At 44.8% G+C, this 16,710-nt stretch overlaps 1 protein-coding gene across 1 annotated transcript in view; it reads right to left on the bottom strand.

Moving 5' to 3' along the window:
* Elp3 (elongator acetyltransferase complex subunit 3) overlaps positions 1-16,710 on the bottom strand; it is a 49,379-nt gene that overhangs the window by 21,370 nt on the left and 11,299 nt on the right. Inside the window, exons 8-10 of the mRNA XM_048330377.1 lie at positions 6,806-6,967; positions 5,467-5,593; positions 2,744-2,937 (exon numbers count right to left, since the gene is read on the bottom strand). Coding sequence (XP_048186334.1) covers positions 2,744-2,937; positions 5,467-5,593; positions 6,806-6,967 — 483 coding nt within the window. The remainder of the gene's footprint in view (positions 1-2,743; positions 2,938-5,466; positions 5,594-6,805; positions 6,968-16,710) is intronic.

Raw genomic sequence — 16,710 nt, forward strand, 5'->3', positions numbered from 1 at the left:
TGCCTCAGTGTCTCAGGGCCCGTGCTAAGGGGGGGAGTGTGGGCCCTCGGCTTGGCTGCCTATGGGACCCCACTTTCTGCGTGTGGTAAGACTGTGGTTCTCTGAGCTGAACGCGGCCTCCGTTCTGTGACAGCGGCAGCCACGCTGTGCTGGGGAGATGCGGTTTCACGGTTCCCGTCACGGTTCTGCAGTAGTGCAAGGAAATGGCCTATTTCATTCCTCTCTGGGTTCCGTCGCCTCCTTATTTCCTACCGTTTCCATGTATATTTCTAAAGTAATCACAAAGTCACAGGAAAAGTACAAGTAACTTTTTTCCAGAACCATGTGAAACCAAGTTGTGAATTCCTGGCCAACGCTGATGGAATACACTGTTTTCTACAAGGATATTTTTATTCAACCACAGAACTGTCATCAAAACTAGAAGATTAACATGGGGGATTCCTACTGTCTAATCCTCAACTCCTTTCTAGTTTCACCAGTGTCCCAATGAAATCTTTCACAGTGAAAGGGCCCATGTTAGAACCCCGTACTGTATTTGTTTCTTTAGTCTCTCTCCTTCAACATGGAACTACCTCGATTCTGACACTTTCAAACATGACGGCAGTCTCTTTTCAGAATGTCCCTCTGTCTGGGTGTCTATGCTGTTGCCCCGTATTAGATCTGACGAGGGACTATGGCTGAAGAACAGAACCCTAGCAGACGGCAGGTGACTGCACTCCACACTCTGACAGTGTTCCCCGCACCAGCCGACGGGCTCCTCCCCATCAAGCGATTCTTTCCCGCTTCCTAGTTATTACTCTGTTATAAAGAGGTACTCCTCGACTACGTAGTCAAGGCTACTTACGTTACTAGGTTAGTAACTACTTGGTAGGTGATTACGTTCTCAAAGTCTGAAGTAGTGAACCCTGAGCCACTGTTCCTGTGGAAAGTACAGAGCTGGGTTCCCATGAGCCTCTGGCATGGCTTTTGGTGACTATTAGTACATAGCCTTGTTTTACACGTGTGTTTCGTGCTGATTTAACATACATTATCGATTCATCATGCTCAACTTATTCAACGCCAAAAGGCCTATCTCCTGCTAGCTCAGGGAAGGGGAGCTAACACACACATTTTCTCCTCGAGGCGCACATCACAGCACTCCAGCACCGTGTTTAGGGCCATTCCAAAGAGCGAATCCCCAACAAATGGAATCAAAATTTAAATAAGAAATACAGCACTAAATAGACTGAGAAAGGACACTGAGGCCATCTTGCCCGGCCTCGGCTGAGGGCGGGGTGAGCTGAGGTCACCTTGTCCGGCCTCAGCTGAGCACGGGGTGATGCGACGTTCACTGCTCTGCACAAGTCCGAGGATGATTTGTGGCAAATGGGTCATAAGTATTTATCGTGAGTCACTAATTTTTCAAGTAGGCAAATTTGCAAATATGAAATCTGCCAATAATTAAGACTTGATGTTATGTTCTTCTCATTCTTACAATGCTGATCTAATTATGATTACCAGTGTGGACTCACAGATTCTTATTATATTCAGTTGGCTACAATCTGCTAATGTGATTTAGTTTCATGCTGAAATGTCCCACGCTGGGCCAAAAGGAGCCCTTCAACTAAACTCTCTTGGCCTTCTCTTGAACGTGTTCTGATTTACTGGGACAGAAGGCTACAGTCAGGTTTACTTTCCCTGTATGAAACCTGCAATGAGCCATCCCTCCAAAAAAACCCAACATTATTCTTTCTAGTGGGGACAGTACTTAGAAACCACGATGGTTCATCTTGATTGCCAACTTGTCTGTGAGAGGATTAGCTACTGAGGAAGCAAGCAAACTGCCCTGAGTGCGGAACTCACTATTCCACAGGTGAAGGGCCAGGGATGGAGAAAGGGGGAAGGTGGCGAGAATCACGAGTTTATCAGTTACCTTCTGTTCCAAAAGTCCCAGCAGTCAATCCAGTGTCCCCCACTCCCCCAGTGTTAGCTGCCTACTCCAGTGTCCCCTGCTCCCCCAGTGATAGCTGCCTTCTTAGATGAACCAGCCTGGCACCTGGTCACCTTACTATATCTACTGACGAGGTCAGCCCTGGAAGTCAGCAGTGAGCTGTGCTGTCTCTTCCCCTCCCCTCCAGCTCCTGAAGAGATGTCTACACCCTGTGGACCCAGCCTCTGCCCCAGGTCAGCACTGCACAGGAGCCGGTGCCCTGCTCGCCACACTCCAGGCTCAGCAACCCCGGTCGGCTCACGCGAGCGACGCTGCAGACTCTCTGGGGCCCTGCAGTTCCCCGCCTCCCTGCAGGAGGACCACATTGCTCCCCCTCACCTGTCTCCCACGCTCGGAGGAAGGAAGGAAAGGGGAAATGGAAATTGACAGGGAAGAAGGACAAAGCAATGATTTTAACAGCTGACTTCTCTACTGAATAGATCCTGAGGAGTTTTTGGTAAATTTTTAGAAAGAGATTATTATATAGGCAATGTGGATCCTAGATTAGGCCACTGACTTAAAACTTTCTTTAAGGAGCTGACAATTCTGTTTTCAGTATCCAGTTTTCTATAATTAGAAACATACTTTTTATGTACAGTGGAGTACTAATAACCTCAGTGGCTGATTTTATTTTCCAGGCACTTTTGGTCTTGTATTTGTAACAATGAAGCATCGGCGGAAACCTTACAACAAAAATCAGGCTGTTCCCATTAGAAACTAAACAAATGATGAACTGGTCACCCGTTATTTAGGGGATGAAAGACAACACACTACCTCTGCACTCGGTACACTCGCGTCCACGGAGGCACGAGGGCGAGGATGCGAGCCACCAGCTCGATCAGGTCACTGGGCGAGTAACTCTTGTATCTTCCTGATTTCCAGAGCTCGTACAGCCCCGTTCCACGAATCACCAGGGTAGGGTAGAGTTTCAAACCATCGGGACGAAAAGCAGGGTTCTCAAAAAACTCCTGTAAGTGGGAAACAGAAAGCCGCTCCTGCGTGAGGTCTTCTACCCACGGCGGTCTCAGTCCTGGGCTGGCGCCGCCCACACCCCCAGCAGACCCCGGGCGTCCTTTCTTTTTGTCAAAAGGCGGGTACATGAGAGGATGCAAACCCCCTGTTCCTAGAGCTCCTCAGAGCAGAGCACCTGCATGCCAGACCAGAGGCCTTCCCCACGCGATCTCATGGGGCGCGTGCACCACATTGCCCTTCCGCCTGTTCCTCTGGGGAGTCCGCTGAGTTTCCTCCATCTAGTTAACTTCCAGCCCACAGCTTCTCGCTCTTCTTCAGGGGGTCATTCCCGACCTTCAAGTACTCCCTGAACTATTTCATCCTCCTTTAGTAATAGAATATATTTACTTCAACTTTTTAAAACTTGTGAAAGGGCTGGGGATATAGCCTAGTGGCAAGAGTGCCTGCCTCGGATACACGAGGCCCTAGGTTCGATTCCCCAGCACCACATATACAGAAAACGGCCAGAAGCGGCGCTGTGGCTCAAGTGCCAGGGACAGTGCTCAGGCCCTGAGTCCAAGGCCCAGGACTGGCCAAAAAACAAAAAACAAAAAAAAAAAACTTGTGAAAGATACCCTCCCCCTGCCAAGAAAAAAAAAAAAAAGAATAACAACCTGACAACCAAAGAAAACCTACAGTATTTCTATCTGGACCTTCTCAGAAATGGGTTGTTGATCCCTAGAGGTGACAATTTTGTTTTCAGGCCAACTGGTGGCATTTCTCACCTGAGACACACACTGTCCATTTGTTATCTGGACAGTAAGCAATGCATCTACCTCATCTACTTTTGGCACAGTCATTTTTTGTCCAACGTAGTCCCTGCTGGCTGCCTTACTTCTTTATCTGGGCTGCAGCGAGAAGACCCGCGGGAGGCACTGTCCTTCCCGTGACTTTGATCTCCTTTCGTCTTGGTTTTGCATTGTACTTTCTTTTTTTTTTTTTTTTGGCCAGTCCTGGGCCTTGGACTCAGGGCCTAAGCACTGTCCCTGGCTTCTTCCCGCTCAAGGCTAGCACTCTGCCACTTGAGCCACAGCGCCGCTTCTGGCCATTTTCTGTATATGTGGTGCTGGGGAATCGAACCTAGGGCCTCGGGTATACCGAGGCAGGCACTCTTGCCACTAGGCTATATCCCCAGCCCCGTGCATTGTACTTTCTGATGGAGGGGGAGGGGGCTCACAGAGCCCCCTGGGACACCCCTGCCCCCATGCATAGACATCTACCCCTCCAGCAACACTCTAGCTCAGGAAATGCAAAAAACGTTTTTAAAAAATCTTTTGCTACATTATTCTTGCAAAGCTGTCTATTGTTTAACTTGCTTTTCAAAGAAATGTAGCTGCAGAGTGGCCGATCTCACTGACTTGTTAAAGTGTTTAAAACGCTGTATTCTTTGGGCATCATGTGGTCTTAGAGATCATTGTCCTGTGGCTTTCCCTGAAACATTTCTGTTTTAAGGATTCATCAGATCTTTAGTTAATGTGCTAGCTGCCTGCAAGGAGCTCTCCGGAGTCTGAATCCACATTTGAACATGAGAGTTCAGGAAAGTATTTCTGCTTCCAGAATAAATGTGGACTGATAAGACTCTTCTTGTAAGAATAAAAGTCTGAACTGGTTCAGACAATTAAAATTTGTTTCCTTCATTTTCCTCCCAAATCACAATAAAATAACAGGAAAGAACTTTTAAAGGGTGTAAAAAATTAGAAGAACAAAGAGAACAGAGCAGGCAAGCGGGGGACAAATTCTTTGGAACCAGAAAACGGCTGACGCCTGGGAAAAGACTTTGCCAGTGAGGAAAACTGGGAAAGGAGAGATACTGACGGAAGGCCATCTCGGTCATCCCAGAGGCCCAGAAAGGCTCCCGGATCAGAAGGCCCAGGGGCCAGGCAGGAGGGGAGACAGACACAGAACTAAAATATCCCTTCCTTCTTCGTAGGCCGATGGGAAGATCCATTGCCAGGAGAAACTGGAGAGCTTCTGAATGCCACAATTCTAGGCACACAGGCCGGCCTGGTGAGGAGAAGGGCTGACGACATGCAAGAGCCGGCCTGCCAGCTGCGCTCTGCTACCTGTGCGCCAACAGCCAATTACTTTACACACCACCTACCAAACTTGATGTGGGGGTGACTTCTGCTTATTAGGTTTCTTTTTTTTTGCCAGTCCTGGGCCTTGGACTCAGGGCCTGAGCACTGTCCCTGGCTTCTTTTTACTCAAGGCTAGCACTCTGTCACTTGAGCCACAGCGCCACTTCTGGCCGTTTTCTATATATGTGGTGCTGGGGAATCGAACCCAGGGCTTCATGTATACAAGGCAGGCACTCTTGCTCCTAGGCCATATTCCCAGCCTGTGCTTATTAGGTTTCTAACACTCTATAAAGAGGATGCGTTGCTTTAATAATAGAGGAACTCAACAGCAAACCACAAGAACAGAGAGGCTGTAAGAAGCAGGTGGTGAGTGGCAGTGTCAATGAACTGGTTTAAGGCAGCACTTACTATGAACTGCTCAATGTCTCGTTCTAGTCCCACGTTCGGCAGGTCAGGCATCATATGAGCCACAACTTTGAACCCACAGTCCTTGGCCAGTTGGAACGATTCACATACTGCCTTCACCGTGTGGCCCCTGGGAAAAGGAAAATTCAGCACATGTCACGCAAGTACACGGACAAGGAAGTTATCACGAGGGGGTGGGTGGAGGGAGACTATCTCTGAGCCCAGTCATTGGCTGAGGAAACCCAAGTCTGGGAAAGCCACTCTTCCTAATTCACCTCTGAGGAGGGCAGAAGGAAATGGTTTTACTGATTTTTCTCAGAAATTCCCTTATGTACTTGCTACAGTTGTGGATGTGTGTGTGTGTTATACTCAAGTAATACTAAGATTATTTGGTTCTGCATCTCAGTCAGAACAAGCTCACTGATGTAAATACCCAGGTTACACAAGAACCAAGTGCTCAGCACCACACACAAGCTGTGGCTTCCTACACATCTGCTTTCCTTTAAAACAGGAAGTATGGGAAGAGAGAAGAAGGGAGGTCCTGGGGGCGCAGGACCGTGCGGGGAGAAGGTAGAAGCCCTGGTCCCTGTGCAGAGACCCTCAACGCAGCTTTCGAGTCATGCTCCTACAGAAAGCAAGCCTGACTGGATGTCCGGGTAACCTGGCGTCCACCTCTCCTGCCAAGACCCTCCCATCCACCACATTTTTGCTGGCCTTCTCTCGTACTTTACACCACTGGCCTTTGGCACCTCCAGCCTCCTACAGGAAGAGGCTGGGTGAGGACAGGGAATGGGATGAATGTATTAACAGGTGGCCAGAAAAGGGTCCTTTAGGGAAAGACAGAAAATGAATGGAAGTGGGGATGGACAGAAGGAAGTCCTGCAGAAGGGGGGATTCTGAGGCGAGCACAGAGGCTCACAGTAATCCTAGCTACCTAGGAGGCAGATTGGGAGGATGGTGGTCTGAGGCCAGTTTGGGCAAAAAGTTCACGAAATCCCATCTTAACCAATATAAAAAACTGGCCTGGTAGTGTGCACCTGTCATCCCGGCTACTTGGGGAAGCACAAACCATGGATGGTGGTGGTCCCGGAGCACTTGCATAAAGGAGACTCTAGTTGGAAAATACCTGAAGTGAAAAGGACTTGGGGTACAACTCAAGAGGTAGAGCACTTGTTTGGTAAGCACCAGGTCCTGAGTTCAAATTCTAGTATTACCTGGGTGGGGGAGAGGATGGCAGAATCCTAACTCTCTTCTCCTGGACTGGCTGTAGGAGGACAGGATGCGCATGGATGCTGAGAAAGCCACCGGGAGAGGGCAAGGCTTGTGTAGGGTCTTTGCTTACCTGTTGGTGTCCCTGGCCACGTCTTCATAGACACTCTGCACCCCGATCTCCAGCCGCGTGCAGCCGTAGGTGAGCATGTCACTTAGGTGCCGCTTCATGCAATAATCTGGTCTGGTCTCAATAGTAATTCCAATACACTTCGTGAGGCTTCTCTCGGAATACCTGTGGAGCAGATCTAAACATAGCCAACCTGCCACCTTCTGGGTCATTCGCCTTCTCTAAGTCCTCCCAGACAGTAAGTGGTATGGTGTGTGGGCTGGATCCAGACTGTCCCAGTTCAAATCCTGCCTCTGCTATTCCCTTAGTATGCAAACGCCAATGCTATTAACCTCTCTTGCTTTAGCTCCTTTTATCTGGAAATGACAATAATAACAGTACCTACCCTTCACAGGACCGACACGGCTGAACCTGCATATCGTAATGTTATTATCATTATCGTTATTATCCTCATGCTGTAGGCTGCAACCGCAATCTCCTTGAAAACAGTGATTGCAACTGTGAAAACCTATTTTTCAATTCCTAGCAACCATTTTTCATGCAAGTAAAAAACCATCTGCTGTATTTATTTCCCACTCTGTATTTTAGAGTCATTTTAAGTAAAAGAAAAAGAGGATAGATAATGATCCCAAGAATAATTTAGAGGAAATGTCTTCTATAGGCACAAAAATCTTCACACAGGAGCCTATTAAATCGATCAGTAATTTACAAAATTAGGAAATGTTTGTCATTCACCAAAAACTGCATATCACAATAGTGAACGCCCCACGGGACTTAGGTCCTGGCTGAAGGCCAGCCCGAGGAACACAGAAGCCACGGACCCACAGGGGAGGCTGCTTCAAGGAGAATGGGGTCTCCTCCAAGTCAGCTCAGGCGCTGGGGACACGGGGAGACAGGCACTCACCCTGGCAGAATCACTTACTCTCTGCCCACAGGGGAGACCTAGGAGGCACGTCCTGTCATCCTCACTTTGGGTGAGGACACTCAAGTTGGAAGGGAATGCACAGCTTAAGGGCACAGAGCTAACAGGACCGGAGTCAGGATGTGAAGCCGGGGCCACCTAACTTTAAAATCCTTGCTATGTGCCATGTGCCACATGGCGCAGACAACTCAGCCCGGGACGCGAGACTTCCGTTCAACATGGCTCACAGCACAGCCCCATCACTGCTTTTATTTACTTATTATGGGGGGGGGGGGGAGAGGGAGGGTACTGGGGCTTAAACTCAGGGCCCTTGGTGCTATCTTTTAGGTTTCTCACTCAAGGCAGGTGCTCTCCTCTTTGAGTCACAGCTCTACTTCTGGCTTTGTAGTGGTTAACCCACCTGGGCAGGTTTCGATCCTTAGATCTTAGCTAGGATTCTAGGTATGAGGCACCAGCGGGCAAGCCGGCTACATGGCGGTGACTTGCATCATGGGGAAAACCCTAGAGGGCAGGCAGTTCCAGAGAAGCAATCTGTGCAGGGAAAGGGCACACAGTCCTAGGCTAATGCTTCTGCGGCACAGCATTCAGACCCCCCTCACCCCCCCCCCCCCGCCCCGTGGAGGAGGCTGCGGGGAAGATAAGGTCTCTGGTACACCAGAACATAGATGAGGCCACAGAGGCAAACGCTGTTCTTAAACACAGTATTTTACTCCACTTCAAAAGCGGAGACAAGATGACAAGTCATTACCTTTTGCAAGAAGCAGAGGAAGGAGAAAAAATAATAAGTTTTTGAGTCAGTATTTTAGATTTCTTTCCAGAATGTATTTTCACCTGAAAAGCAGTTAAGTAGAACTTATCAAATTTGGAAAACAGAAACAATAAAGCATAAGGTCATGTTTCTGTAGGCACTTTTGGAGGAATTTTTTTAATGCTTTATGTGCCCTCTATATCACATTAAACCTGCTGCTTCATTTAACAGAGATGAAAAGCGATAATAGAATTGTTCTTTAACATGCAAATATATGCATACGGGGCTTTAATTAATCTGGGCTGACAGTTTATAGCCTGCACAATTCTCACAGCCATCCAGCTATTCAGTAGTGTGGCTCTTTCAGTCCCGAGGTCAAGTCCCATGCCTTTCTGGGGCCGTAAACTTCTCCGGTTCCTGGCCACACAGGACCTGAACATGTTTCTCAGAGACAAAGTCAGGGCTAGTACCTGAGTCTGCTGATTCCAGTTCCGCTGTTCATTTTCTTGCGGTACTAAGGGGTTCATCTTAAGCCTAGACAATCCACCTATTCAGGGAGATGCTAAATTCTATCATTTTTTATATACCAACAAGAACAGTACCAACTATTAAAGATGCTAATGTTCTCTGGGAAGTGTAACTAAGCCAATAACGTAGTTTTTTTTTTCCCAGTTTTTTCCCCCTTATTTTTATTTTTTATAGTTAGGGGTAGGAATCAGGGATGGGGAAGAGATATGCCAATTATCTAGGAGTTACAAGCAAACAAAAGCCATGTCATGTCGCCCAATTATATAATCAGCAAAACAAGCCAGGGGCGGTGAGTGGTTCATGTCTGCCATCCCAGCTAACTGGGAGGCTGAGATCAGGAGGAATGGGAGTCAAGCCTAGTCTTGGGAAAACAGTTCAAAAGATGCCATCTCAGCCACCAACTAGCTGAGTAACACCGACTTGTCACCCCAGGTACAGTGGGAATCAGGGAAGAGGACTGCGGTTCAGACAAGCCTAGGAAAAAATAAGACCTTCCTTCAAAATAACTGCATCGAAAAGGACTACAGACATGGTAAAAAGCAAGCATGAAGCACTGAATTCAAACCCCACTATTTAGATAATAGTGGAATAAAAAGAATGAAGCGACAGAATACATTAGAACCTAGCAATAGTAAGTGGAAAGTATTAATGCCCTCAGCTGTCCAATTTAAAGGTACAGACTGTAGATTGGAATTTAAAAAACACACAAAACAACTCAACAACCACTATTTGCTGCCTACAAAGAACATACTTCTTGGCAAGGAACACAAGTGTAGGGCGAAAAGACAGAAAAAGATCTTCCAAGCAAATGGAACACGAAAGTAAGCAGGAAGAGCCACATTCACATCTGACAGAGGAGTTTCAAATCAAAATTACTCAAGAGAGACAAAGAAGGTCTCTTTATATTGATAATGGGAATGATCCTTCAAAATGTGAAACTGTAGACATGCAATCACTAAACATTCGCACAATTTCATAAAAACAAGCACTACTGAACTTTACAGGGACCCCAAGACAGTAACAGTGGGACTGCACTACCCTTTTTCACCAGACAGCTCATCTAGACCTCTCTCTCCAAAACAGTAACAAAAAAACTTCAGAATTAAACAATACTAATGACCACATGGACTTGACTTGAAAAACATCTACAGAATATTCCACCAACTACCGCAGAATATATGTTCTTCCCAGCAGCCCATGGAATATTCTCAAAAAGAGATCATGTTTTAGGTCATAAAGCAGGTCTTTATTTAGAACTCAGGGCCATGCTTGCTAAGTTCGAGTCGCTCCTCCAGCACTTTGACATAGGCTCTTGCTTCCTGCCTGGGTATGCATCTGGACCAAGAGCCTCTTACATTTGATTCTTGCCATTGCTGGAATGATAGATGCACACCAGCATACCCAGCTTCTTCTACTGAAATGGAAGCTCAAGGTATTTTTTCCTTGGGCTAACCTTGAACCTTCCTGATCTCAGAGGAGTCTAGGTAGCTAGAATATCAAGTGTGAATCACCATGCCCAATGACTGGCTGAGAAGGGGACTCATGCACATGTCCAGGCCATGAAGCAAGTCTTAACAACACCTTGTATTTTATCACACCACAGTGGAATAAAACTAGAAATCAACAGAAAGAAAAACTATGAAAATCTAGAGCTGATAGAAAAGATGACGCATTATGACCCATTAGGGTTTGCCCTAAGAATACAAGGTTACACACTTAAAAATTAATCAAAATGACTCAGGAAGCTGAGGTCTGGGGATTGATTAGGGTTCAAAGCTAGCCTGGGGAGGAAAGTCTGTGAGACTCTCTTCTCCAATAAATTAAAAAAAAAAAAGATGGACGTAGAACTGTGGCTCAAGTGGTAGAACACTAGTATTGAGTAAAAGAAGTTCAGGGACAACACCCAGGTCCTGAGAGTTCAAGACCCAAGACTGGCAAAAAAAAAAAAAAAAAAACCCAAGAAGAAGAAGAGGAAGAGGAGGAGGAGGAGAAAGAGGAAGAAGGAAGAAGAAGGAGGAAGGAGGAGGAAGGAGGAGGGGGAAGAGGAAGAGGAGGAAGAGGAGGAGGAGGAGGAGTAGGAGGAGGAGGAGGAGGAGGAGGAAGAGGAAGACGAAGATGATGAAGAAGAAGAGATCCATTATATCACAAGTAGGGAGGAAAATTATGTGATAAAATCCCTCATGAGAAAACACACTCAAGCTGAGTTTGGCGACTCACACTGTGAGTTTGGCAGTCCAAAGGAGGAAGATTCCGAGCTGGGGGCCTCAACGAGAGAGCCTTTCTAAAAGAACTAAAACCCCTCAAGAACCTCCTTAAATCTCACGAAGGCGTCCACAAACACCTTACCAACAATGCTGCGGGTAGTGCTGAAATGTTAAGTATTTCAGTGGGAAGAAACAGCCACTCCCATCATACACACGACCTCTGGACTCAAGGCCCGCCCAGGCCTCTGCAGTGAGGTCAAGGGAGAGGGGCACAGATCCCAAAGAAAAAGGAAAACGCACCACGTCTGTGAGCCACGGAACTAGGATGGAAATCCCAATAGCCACAAAAACAAGCCTCACAAGTATTAGCTCTAAAAATTTAACAGTCTTACATGGTTAACATACAAAATTTAACTATGTATATACATATATAGTTAAAATATTAGTTACCAAATAGTTGGAAATGAAATTTTAAAAATGAAACTCTATAGTACCAACAAACAGAGAAACATCTGAGAAGTTTTATAGAAAGCTTACAAAATGTCTGCACTGAAGATGGTTAAGGGAAGGTAACGAAGACTTAATTAAAACAAGGAGATGGACTATGCGCATGACTGGGATACTCAGTGCGTTGTCAACTCACTCCAAAGCATTCTGTTTTCAACACAAGCATAATGTTGACTCACTATTTAATATAAATTGGCCATAAAGTAGCAGGATACAAAATCAATCCACAAAAGTCAGCAGCTTTTCTGTACACCAGCAATAGACAAACAGAAAATGAAATTATGGAAACAATTCCATTTACAGTAGCCAAAAAAAGAATAAAGTACCTAGGGATCAACTTAACCAAGGACGTGACGGACCTATTCAATGAAAACTACAAAAATCTAATAAGGGAAATCAAAGAAGACACAAGGAGATGGAAAGACCTCCTGTGCTCATGGGTAGGCAGAATCAATATAGTGAAAATGGCCATATTGCCCAAATTGTTATACAAATTCAATGCAATACCTATCAAAATCCCAGCCACATTCTTCACTGAAATAGAGAAACCAATCCATAAATTCATATGGAACAGCAAAAAACCTAGAATAGCCAAAGCAATTCTAGGCAAAAAAAATAGTGCAGGAGGTATCACAATACCAGATTTCAAGCTCTACTACAAGGCCATCATAACAAAAACAGCATGGTATTGGTATAAAAACAGATCGGAAGACCAGTGGATTAGAATTGAAGACCCAAAAATAAAACCGCACTCTTACAGCCAACTGATATTCGACAAAGGAGCTAAAGACATACAATGGAATAAACACAGCCTCTTCAACTACTGGTGCTGGGAGAACTGGGCAGCCATATGCAGAAAACTCAAAGTAGACCCAAGCCTATCACCATGCACCAAGATCAACTCAAAATGGATCAAGGACCTCAACATCAGACCTGAATCCTTGAAACTACTGAAGGACAGAGTAGGAAAGACGCTAGAACTTATAGGCACAGGAAGGAATTTCCTGAATAGAGTCCCAGGGGCACAACAAATAGGGGAAAGACTCAACAAATGGGACTACTACAAATTAAAAAGTTTCTGCACAGCTAAGGTCATAGCCACCAAAATAGAAAGACAGCCAACGATATGGGAAAGGATATTTACCAGCACAGCAACAGACAAAGGCCTGATATCTGTCATCTACAGAGAACTCAAAAAACTAAGCCCCGCCAAGCCCAATAAACCTATTAGGAAATGGGAAAAAGAGCTAAAGAGAGACTTCACAAGAGAAGATATAAAAATGGCAAAGAAACACATGAGGAAATGCTCAACATCCCTGCTAGTAAAGGAAATGCAAATAAAAACAACCCTGAGATACCACCTCACCCCAGTTAGAATGGCCTATACTCTGAACTCAGGAAACAACAAATGCTGGAGGGGCTGTGGGGAAAGAGGAACCCTTCTCCATTGTTGGTGGGAGTGCAAATTAGTACAACCACTTTGGAGAACAGTATGGAGGTTTCTCAAAAAGCTCAATATAGACCTACCCTATGACCCAGCCATACCACTCCTAGGCATCTATCCTAAACAGCAAACCCCAAGATATCAAAAAGACATTTGTACTTCCATGTTTATCGCGGCACAATTCACAATAGCCAAAATATGGAAACAACCCAGATGCCCCTCCACAGACGAATGGATCCAAAAAATATGGTACTTATACACAATGGAATACTACATAGCGATTAGGAATGGTGAAATATTGTTATTCGCAGGGAAATGGTCAGAACTCGAACTAATAATGTTGAGTGAGACAAGCCTAGAACACAGAAAACAAAGGGGCATGATCTCCCTGATATATGACTGTTAACAAAGGGAGATGGAGAGACAGTAGAGACCAAGTCTGTGAACACTGTATATGTGCTTGATACATTGTATATTGCATATGTGTCTACCTGACCTAGACAAGGGATGGAAAAACAGGTTGTAAGATATCACAAGAAATGTACACACTGCCCTACTATGTAACTGCACCCTCTTTGCACAACACCTTGTAAAAAAATTTATGTTCAATAAATAAATAAATAAATAAATAAATAAATGAATATAAATTGGCCAAAAGATTCTAAATTTTGTAAAGAATCCTAGACTAGCCAAAGTAAGCCTGAAAAACCAACAAAGTAAGAAAACTAATATTACCTGAGTTTGGTATCTACTAAAAAGCTGCAGTAATTAAATTGTAATGCCCAGTATAGACTGAAACACATAAAACATCAATGGAAGAGAAGGGAGCCAGCCCAGATTTATACAGTTCTTTAGCTTGTTTTTTAATTTTTCTCTTGGTACCAGAGCTAGAGCTTGAACTCAGGGGTCTGGTGATTACTCAGCTTTTATATTTACAACTAGTACATATAGCTCCTCCAGCTTGGCTTTTTGCTGGTTAATTGGAGATGGACTTTTCTGCTCAGGATAGCTTCAAACCACAAGCTCCCAGATCTCAGCCTGCAGAGTAGCTAGGATTATAGGCATGAGCCACCAACGCCCAGCTCAGTCTTTTGATTTTTAAACAAAGATCTTATATAATCCAAATGGGAAAGATTTTTTGTTTTTTGTTTTTGGCCAGTCCTGGGCCTTGGACCCGGGGCCTGAGCGCTGTCCCTGGCTTCTTCTTGCTCAAGGCTAGCACTCTGCCACTTGAGCCACAGCGCCCCTTCTGGCCATTTTCTGTATATGTGGTGCTGGGGAATCGAACCCAGAGCCTCATGTATACGAGGCAAGCACTCTTGCCACTAGGCCATATCCCCAGCCCCCAAAATGGGAAAGTTTTTAAAGAAGTGCTGTTGAAGCAATTAGCTATCCATGCATGAAAAAAGAAATCTTAACTCCCTCATATCATACATAAAATTAATTTACGATGGATCATAAACTTAAATATGGAAGCTAAAACCATAACCAGAGCACAGCAGGAGGATATCTTTGTGCGGTAGGAGTATGTAATCATTTATTAGAGACAATACATAAAGAAACAACTAAATCAGACCTTATTGATTTTGCTCCAAGATATCACTAATATGATGAATAGTTCAAGGTACAGACCAGGTTTTCATACATGCAAAATACTAATCTGATAAAGGACTGGGCATCCAGATCATAACAACCAAATTTTAAAATGGGAAAAAACAATTTTAACAAGCATTACACAAAGGAATTGTCCTATATTCAAATAGGACAATTATGCACTAAAATGCTTAACATCATCAATCCTCAGGAAAATGCAAATTAAAAATACAAGAAGATACCATCATATACCCACTAGAATGACTAAAATTAAAAAGAATGCCGACACCATTATATTGGTTAAGATGCAGAACCACCAACTGTGAACATGCTCACAAATGGTAAAATAACTTTTGGAAAATGGCTGGCAGTTACAAAACAAACTAAGCAAATTCTACTTCAGTTACTACCGAGAAGAAAAAAGTACAGATAGCCACAAAGAAATGTTTGCAAGAATGTCCTCTGAAGTTCTACTAACAGCAGCTATGAAGTGGAAGTGAGCCTCAGTGTCCCGCGAGAGAAGAATGGATAAACTGTGGAGCTCCGTGCACAAAGCGGCATACTCCTGGGCACTCCTAAGTTAGCAACTACTCAAACACCCAATCACACTGATGAATCTCAAAATACTATGGCCAGTAAAGGAAGTCTAACACAAAAGACTAGATGGTTGATGATGCCATCTGCACGAGGTTAAAGGCAAAGCATCCATGGTGGAGAGAAAAGAAGATTAGAAGAATGGCTGCCTCTGGGAGGTGCAGATGAGGGTTTCTAGGGAAGGGTGAAAGCAACCTTCTGGAATGATGGTAATGTTCTGGACCTTAAGAGGGCTTTTTTACATAGGTATTTGTGTCTGTCAATATTAATCAATGGAACACTTCAGATCTGTGTTATTTCACCATATGCGAGTATACTTCACGAGAAAAAGAAACCCAAAACACCAAACAGCGAACACCAGCTAATGTGCATGACCAAGTATCTGGGCATGGGGGAGGAGGGGGATTGTGAGACTGTACTGAACTTATTCTGAAATACACAAACTTATTACAAAACAAAGATGAATGACTGGGCAGTGGAAGGACAGAGGTGATTATGCCAGTACTGTAGAATCAGGCGATAGCTATGTGTGTGGCTCACTGGGAAACTTTATGTTTCCATCAAAAACTATGTCTTTCAAGATGACTAAGGCTATAACCTAGATTGGCCAGCATATGTTAAGAACCCTACCTATCACATCTTTAATCCTAGCTACTCAGGATTCTAGTTCAAAGTCAGAGTGGGCAGAAGAGTCCAAAAGACTGTTAATCTCCAATTAACCAGCAAGTTAGAAATGGAAGTGTGGCTCAAGTGGTAGAGCACCAGCCTTACAGCACAAACGCCAAGGGATAACACTCAGGCCCTGAGTTAAAGCACAAGTACTATTACAACAACAACAACAACAAAAACCCTAACTACCATCTATGAAATCAGGGTAGCTAAGGAAGGACGTGCCTAGTATACAAGGTGAAGGGCAGGAAAAGATCAGAGCCAAAGTCCAGAAATGCAAGGCAGGAGGTAGCTGGTCACTTTCAGGCCTTCCTAGGTTGTTTGCTTCTGTCATCACTCAGCAAGTCTACACAACTGTCTTCAGGGCTTGGTACCTAGCTAGCACAACCTAACACTCCAGCTTTTCCAAGACATGTAAGGACACAGTTGGAGGGTTTAAAGCAACCGATGGAAGGAGCTGAAATGAATTAAGAATTCCACAGGGAGAGAGCGTGACTCACTCACTTCTTGATGGGTAACTACCATTTTAAATTGCATCTTGTGAAGACAGCCGAGGAGCACTAAAGATTGAATGTAAAACTGCTCCTGGGCAGAGCTGATTAAAAAGGAATAAAACTCCTTTAAAAGGTTGTTCTGAGTTATCAGGCAGCATTTGCATTCTGGCGAATGGGTGACTCAGATTCCACTGATGGGCCTTTC

This window comes from Perognathus longimembris, chromosome 21 (assembly GCF_023159225.1).
Source record: "Perognathus longimembris pacificus isolate PPM17 chromosome 21, ASM2315922v1, whole genome shotgun sequence".
Classification (NCBI taxonomy): Eukaryota; Metazoa; Chordata; class Mammalia; order Rodentia; family Heteromyidae; genus Perognathus; species Perognathus longimembris.